The sequence below is a fragment of the Neolamprologus multifasciatus genome, chromosome 7, assembly GCF_963576455.1.
Source record: "Neolamprologus multifasciatus chromosome 7, fNeoMul1.2, whole genome shotgun sequence".
NCBI lineage: Eukaryota > Metazoa > Chordata > Actinopteri > Cichliformes > Cichlidae > Neolamprologus > Neolamprologus multifasciatus.
Genome location: NC_140445.1, coordinates 24,567,077 through 24,574,886, shown reverse-complemented (window position 1 = coordinate 24,574,886; position 7,810 = coordinate 24,567,077). Strand labels below are relative to the sequence as shown.

The following is a 7,810-nucleotide window of genomic DNA, read 5'->3' as shown; positions in this document are numbered from 1 at the left end:
CTCAAGATAAAACTAAAAAGGCACAAGATGTACATCATACAATTATTATTATTATTATCATCATCATCTCTGGGAAATAATAATATTTAACGTGAGAAAATGGTTTTAAGACTAATGTATCGAATATAACATTCTAAATATAACTGTTATTCTTGTAAATTTAACTGGCAATTGAACTGAAGAAGCTTACATTTAAAATAAATTACGTTGTTTGTGCAATAGAAGACTTAATGATCAGTGTAATTATTCTTTCAGACAACACAGACAGTGAATGCAATCTCTTCCCACTTTAATACAACATCATTTAGAGTCAGTAGCTTATTAAAAAGGAGTAAATTCAGCTGAAACAATAATGATGTTTTATTATTCACCCTTACCTCCATCAAAAAATGATGGAGGTAAGGGGAAACAGGTGAGACCTTTGTACAAAAATAGCTGTGTTGTCAGATGACACCTACTTATGGAAGCTCCTTTCCACCACTGAACAAAAAACCAAAAACTTTTTTTGCCATCCGTAATCAAAACTTTGAGATAGCAACTTGAAATGTTGACAAGCTTTCATAACTACTTGACTGAAGTTTCGTATTGGCTTTATTTATTTTAAATTTAAATATTGTCTCTCCCATGTCTTAGTGCTGTCCTGCACAAGAAAGGAATCTCTAACATTGGAAAAAAAAATTTTTTTTTTTAAGTCCGGCCAATCATTCTTTAAATGGACATATGGACACAAAAAGTGTGTGGCAACTCTACACAAGCACCTTTTTCTTTGAGATAAAACATACTTAGATCAAATAAAATGTAAATTTTAACTAGGATGCACACAACTGACAGGGTGATACTTTAAATCTGTGGCAAGTTAAAAAAAAGAAAGAAAAAAAAAAGGCCTCTTTACCATCAGTTCTGACAGCATTCCCATGTTGAGAATGTCAGTCTGTTAGAGTAGCAGGAGCTGTTTAAAAAAAAACAAAAACCCTTGTATGCGAGATAAAGACAATAAAATCAAAATAGAATTCAGACATTCAAATTATTTCTCTTGGACCTACAATGACCTTTGTTGCATTTTAGTGCATAAAGTTTTTATAGTCTCTACTCCACCATTTATTTCTTTTTCCAGTCCTCCAGCAAAATGATGTGCTCTTTAATGTATATATTAAGTCTTTTTTTGTACAATCCAAGCAGAGAGGTGCTGCTCTTAGAAAAAGTCTGATGCTTTCCGTCTTTTGGGAAGCTGCAGCAGATTGTCTGTGAGCGACGTGACGTCCTGAGAAATTGGAGTCTTTGCTTTGTTTGGCGTTGGCGTTCCCGAAGGAGTCGCCGGGCCCCCGAAGGGAGACTTGCATGCAGCGAGTCTGTGTGAGGGTGATGGGGTGTAACTTGCTCGCAGTGCTTTGTCTGTGTATTTACTGGAAGTCCGATTTACGAGCCGCTGCAGGGCAGGCGAGAGGGCCGGGCTCAAACCTTTAGGCGTCAGGCTGCAAGACAAAGAATATAACATTAGTTTCATTTCTTCAAGACTTCACAACTTTAATTCTGGTGGAAATGAAATGACAGACGCAGTGAGCATCAATACCTTGCAAGGTTCTCTGTGACTTTTCGTAACGCTTCCTGTTTCTTTGCACGGTTCTTAGCGGCAGCTTCGTTGGCCATCTTTAAACCAAGCCTTTCTCGTCTCCCTGGTTCTGGGATCTTTAACAAAAGGTAATTAAAGTCAACTATTTTACTTAAACAATTACAAATTAACCATCAATCCACCGGTAAATTCTCAGCACCTTAAAAGAAGGTCCATGATTCCTCTCAACATACGGGGTGTCTGATCCATCCAGACGAAATGGTGTGCTCTCGATCTCACCCCAGGTCATCAGAGGTGACTCGGCTACACCTGAAAGGACAAATGCATTAAGAGATCTAGTGACAAAGCAGCTCCAAGCTGATTGTGGAAACAGATACTTTGGTATTCATGCTTTATCTGCTGTCAATCAAATACCACAATCGCTAACAATGAAAGGGGGGGGGGGGGGGGGGGGGGGGGGGGAGTTTGATTTTTGGCAGCAGGCGAAGCGAACAGACGAAACGTAGTCACATCACGTCTTTGATAAGGAAACAGTTCAATGTGGTAAACTTTTAATTCTTTAGCTGCCCCAGTCAGATTATGGAACAGGTCTGTTCTATGCAAAGCACAATAATAAGATTACTCACCAGGTGCAGGTGAAGGAGTTTTTACGTAACCATATCCATTCATTGATGGGGATTCATGTGGGATAAGCTCTTTCCCATCAGGACCTACTTTACCCTGTTTGAACTACAGAAACAACACATGTTCTGCATCATCAAGAAATCCACTTTTTTGCCTCCCCTACCTCCATTTGAACAGACTGGCATGCAGTTCAAGCACTTCATTCAGAAATAAGTGGCACATAAAGGCAACGACAGTCATTGTTTTAAATACAGTATCACATTAACAACACCTACCTGTGCATTGAGAGCTGCTGCCTGCTGAATCTGGCTCTTGTTGAGAGCTTTGCTGAATGGGTCTCCAACAAAGCGAGTGTTCTTGTGAACCACCTCCCTTGGTTTCTTGAAGATGGCATCATCATCTTTAACACCTGATTTTAAAAAAGGAAGAAAATAATAATAATTGTAGAACAAAATAAAAATCTCACTCACTGACACACACAAGTGAATTTAGCCAATTTTGTAAATTCACACAACATGACTATCGAAGCTCGAGCCTCCTACCCTCTGGATAATACATCAAGGCATTCTTGGCTTTGTACTCCCAGGTCTCCAGTCCAGCTTTGGTGCATTCGAGTGCTGCCTTCTCTACTGATGGTAAGGCAAGGTTCTGCTCATGACGCTGGAAAACAATCACAAGCTTTTATAAATGATTTGAATGCAGCCAAGAGGTAGGATCTATTAACACTCACCTAAGTCTATTTGGTGACTCAATATAGCATGTTTTAGGTGAGTGGTTTACTACTCGACAAACCTGTTGCTCTTATTTTGACAGACTGTGAAACAAAGACTCCTGTTAGGAGTCTATCTTTAGAATAAGGGACTCATCCTCTTCAACTCCAAACTCTTCTCAAAAGTTACACTACGTCACACTAGCTTTACCTGGTGGAGTTTGAACTAAAGTTTATTTACATTTATTTTGTCTTTTGGGTTGTTTTTTTTTTTTTTTAAAGGAGTTCTGCACTAGACTGTCTTGGTAAAAATCTTTATAAAAGCAATCTTCTGTTTGTACAGTAGCATCTGGGAAATAGTTAGCTTCGTGTTCTTGTTTATTGGCAGCTGACAAAGCTTCTGGCTGCACTAACGTCACCTTCTGGTGGCAGAAGTCTATTACGTCATACCAGACATGAGTTTGTTTTGTTTTTTTAAAAAAAAAATGGAAAATGCTGTTTATCCTTTAAGACAAGAAACAGCTGCACAAAGTATTTTTTAAGCAATGTAACCACTATTAAAGGCGGGAATAAATCCTGAGTATAATTTAATTAGTTAGTATATAATTAGTTAGTATATATACTAGGTGAATATATAATGCACCTCTACCAGAAGGAAGTGGTATTAATGGTCCTACAAACTGTTAGCTGACCACCATGCGATGAGCAAATAGAAGAAGCAACACATTAGCTTCCATTTGCTGGCAGATAAAAGGCATGTGGCACAGTCAGATGCGATGCTACTATATAAAACAGGGGAAACATGCAGAGCCAAAGAGGACTACAGCCTGAAAAACAAAACAAAAAAATCTGGTTCACCGCAAACTCCACCAGGTAAAGCTAGAGTGAGCAATCTCAAAAAAAACTGTTTCTAGTTTTTGGTGAATAACAATTCTAGTTTAAATGGTCATCCCTAATATACGTGCTCCACACCGCCACAAATTATGACTTTAAGTCTGTGGGAAACTAATACAATGATTTAAATACTTTTACAAGTTTTTGTGATAAATTGACACTCGTGAACATATGAAAACCCCAGAAAACAGATCAGCACACCTGCATTTACACAGCTAACCATCCATACCTGTTTGAATTCAGCCTCAGCCTCATACAACCAGGCATGCTTCAGTTTCTCCTTGTCTTTTGCCAGATCCATTATCTGTTCAAAGGATGCATTATCCTCACTGGTATTCTTAGCGAGGAAGCGGTCCAGGCTGGGCAGATTTTGTTCTTCTGTGTCGTCAGCCCTCTTCTCTAGAAAGAAAGAAAGAAAAAATACCAATAATTTCTCATAGTCGATCAATTTAGTGCCAAACATGTTAACCACTAATGAGAAACAGAATGGTATACAATATGGGAAAGCATGTAAATGTCAAAAGAGGGATTACCAGCGAGACGTGGATGTGAAGCTTTAACAAATTACACATTTACTGCATGACGTTATGTGTTCATCACCCTGCTTATTTACCTCCATCTAGAGCTTTAGCAGAATAAGTGGAAGCAGGGGATCCCAACTGGCCCACTGGTGTTTCAAAGCTAGCAGGCGTCACATCTTACACAAACAGAAGAGAAAGAAAAAATTTGAATGAGAAAAAACACCTGTTGAATTCAAGTATTTTATCATTAACAAGTATTTTACTTGGAGAACACATGTCTTATTTAATTCCACTTCACTCACATGGTGCAGAAGACTGTGGTGTAGATTTTGTCAACGAAGATCCGTATCGGATGAAAATTTCTCTCATCCTCTCCAGGTCTCCATTTTCCTCTGCTTCAAGATATTCCTTCTGTGCCTGCAGCTTTGTCACATCTGGGAAAAAGTCCCTCTGGATAATTTTCTCTAAGCTCTGTCAACAAAAACAAAACACAAGCAGAAGGTTAATACAGAGGTGCAATTTCCATGGTGCAATTACTGTACAGTATATGACTTTAATCAATTAAAAAAAACAACAACAATAACAAAACAAGAGTGTACACATTTGAATTCACTTTGGATTTTCTCTAATCCAAACAGGATTAAATGTATGTATACGGGTTCAATATATACACACACTAACTTAAATCTTTTGAGTGTTGCTAAAGGTTTAACAAAGCCAAAACAAGGGCAAGGACACAACAAGGACAAAACTTTGTGTAACTGATCACAACTGACTACAACTGGTATTTTCTCTTCACCAGCATAGAAAGGATTTGTTTGACTGTAGTCACTGATTGACCAATACTCAGAACAATGGGAAGGTCCAGTGAACACAATGAAGATCTAAGAATGAGAAGTTTAGATTTACACAAGTTGCAAAGATCTCTTGAAGCCATTTCTAAACAACTGCAGATTACAAGATCATCAGTTCAAATAACTGTACGTAAAAGATTAACAGATGCGTCACCACTTTGCAGAGGTCTTAAAGAAAATCCAAACTGTCAACCTCAGATGACAGGAAATTGGTTAGGCTGTTCAGGAACAACCCTGTAACCACCAAGGCATAAAACCTGACATGAACTGAAAACTGCTGAAGAAGAAAAAAAAAAGTTTTTCCATTCACTGTGGACCAAGTGGGAGCTGACCAAGAAAGAAGCCCCTGCTCTATCGATACCTTTAAAAACTCGACTTAAATTTGTTGCTGCCCACATGGAGAAGCCAAATGCCTTCTGGAGAAAGGTTTTATGGTCAGAAGTGACAAAGTTTGAGCTCACTGGCCACAATGTCAAGAGTTACGTTTGGAGGACTAAAGTTGAGGTTTCCAAACAGAAGTTATGAAGGTAATTATGGTTCTGTGAATTCCCAGAAGACTGCCAGTGACAATAAACAATGCAGCTATGTCTTCTTGTGCTCAGTGCAGGTTGAGATTTCATATAAACAAAGTCAACTGTGTGACCTGTAGGCTACCTACGCGTGTACACTATAAATACCCCCCCGGTACCCTACAACTGATCTCTATAAATGTTCTTGCACTGAGATGCTTCAAGTGAACTGCATGACTGGCAGTTATCTGGGAGTTCACAGAACCGTGGTAACTTTTGTAACTTTAATTTGGTTTCTTTCCCTCCTGCCTACAGAAGTTGCAGTAAACAATGAAGATGACTTATACTAGCAGTGTCATGAGGAAAAACTTACTGGTCAGCCAATGGCAGAATAGTTGAAGCTCGAGTGGGTCCTGAGACCAGATTAAGTCAGGTGACCCTAGCAAACGTGTAAGGCACTGCCCAGGATTCTGCTGCACAGATTTCCCCTCATGGAACACCTCGAATTACTGCCCAGGCAATGTTCCTGGCAATGCGACAACTAATATCTGAAGAGACTTTTTGTACATCTCTTTTACTGTGTCAACAATCTGGTGGGAAAGCTCTGTTTGGGCAGAGCTTTTCCCTTTTTCTTCCCAATATAACATATATAGCCCTGCTCTGAGCTTAAACTCTGAGTTGCCACAGTATACAGACACACAGGTCCCCACTCACCAGACTGAGGAGTGTGGAGAACCAGATCCTTGATGGCCATCTAGGTCCCATCAAGAGACCCTGTGGTCTGACTGCCCCACTGTGTGAAACAGTAGCATTATTAAAAGACCCTCTGGATGGCATTGTGGCAATGGGCTGTGTGCTCCAACACAAGAAAATTTGTAAAACTTGTGGACTACGGTTAAAGCCACGTCTGTGCCAGGAACCAAATCAGTTTAAATTAACTCTAACAATTCTTCTAAGAAGAGTGATCCAATATCCAGCTAGATTTATTTAGGGCTTTTTGATAGCTACTTAAGTGTCTCGTCGTGGTGCAACTGGTTAAACAATATTTAACCAAATATTTTCGCATATTTTATATGCATGCCATTCATGTAACTTTAGTAACTTAATCCTTACTTGAGCAATTTGCTATTGCACTTTCATATCGTGAAGTACTGTCATAACAAGCACCTTACTTTAAACCTATAGGTCGATTTGATAAGTAAACACTTTTTCCACACTGACTGCATAATATTTGGAGTTGTTATACACTTCTATGTCTGTCCAGACTAGTACAATAAAGTCTTTAGTCTAAAGAAATTTAGCTGTGTTGTACATTACCTGCCTGCTAACTTACAGTTGTTAGCTAACAGTCGCGCCTGTCTATGTCTGCTATTATTTACCTCAATGTACTCCTCCTCATCCAGGACGTTTCTCTTCAGCGTTCCCTTCTCCTTATCCTCTGGCTGCTGTTGAAGTGCCACTGTTGAGACCGCCAAAGGGACGAGAGTCCCGGACAGTGCTTTCCTCACGCTGGCGCTGCCCTCCATTGTGGTCCCTGTTAGCCTCCTAGCCAGATGGCTAAATAATCTTCTACTACAAATAGCGACGAAAATTAAGCTATTAGAGGGTGTTTCTTTCAGTGGGTTAACACCGTTTAAAAAGTTAACCAACAACGTAAAAACCCGACACTTAAAAATGCCCAACGCCACCAACTCTAACACATTAGCTGACTTTTAGCCACCAGCGTACAAACAACGCACAGCCCGAACGATTACGTCACCGGAAATTTACGGCTTCGCTAGAATTTTCCAAAATAAACCTCGAAAGCCAACAGTGGTTTGATAGTTCGCAGACCTTAACTTAAATATATAAATAAATAATAAAAAATTAACTATATATATAATTTTTTAAAAAGGCTTTATATAGTTTTTGTTTCATGAAATAGACTTACACTCCATTTACAGTACAGAAGACAAACTCTCGTGTCCTGTCTCACAGTGGCTTTACAAAAGCACAAGACCTTCACATGTGGAGTTTTTAGTGCCTAACAATTTAATTTTATTTGAATTGAATTTAATTGTTTTATATATTTATTTACAGTGTAAACAATTAGTCAGAAGTGATTTAAACTTTTGAAACATTTTCATGCC

General features: G+C 38.9%; 1 protein-coding gene across 1 annotated transcript; it reads right to left on the bottom strand.

Annotated features, from left to right (window-relative positions):
- Positions 1 to 274: 274 nt before the first annotated feature.
- ess2 (ess-2 spliceosome associated protein) lies at positions 275 to 7,461 on the bottom strand. The gene is made up of 10 exons (XM_085168301.1): positions 7,061 to 7,461; positions 4,621 to 4,789; positions 4,411 to 4,494; positions 4,027 to 4,196; positions 2,737 to 2,854; positions 2,470 to 2,603; positions 2,197 to 2,299; positions 1,770 to 1,879; positions 1,571 to 1,686; positions 275 to 1,472 (listed from the first exon to the last, which is right to left on the bottom strand). Exons 1-10 carry the CDS (start codon positions 7,205 to 7,207, stop codon positions 1,193 to 1,195), a joined length of 1,431 nt encoding a protein of 476 aa, XP_085024427.1. The 5' UTR covers positions 7,208 to 7,461; the 3' UTR covers positions 275 to 1,192.
- Between the last annotated feature and the right edge of the window lie 349 nt (positions 7,462 to 7,810).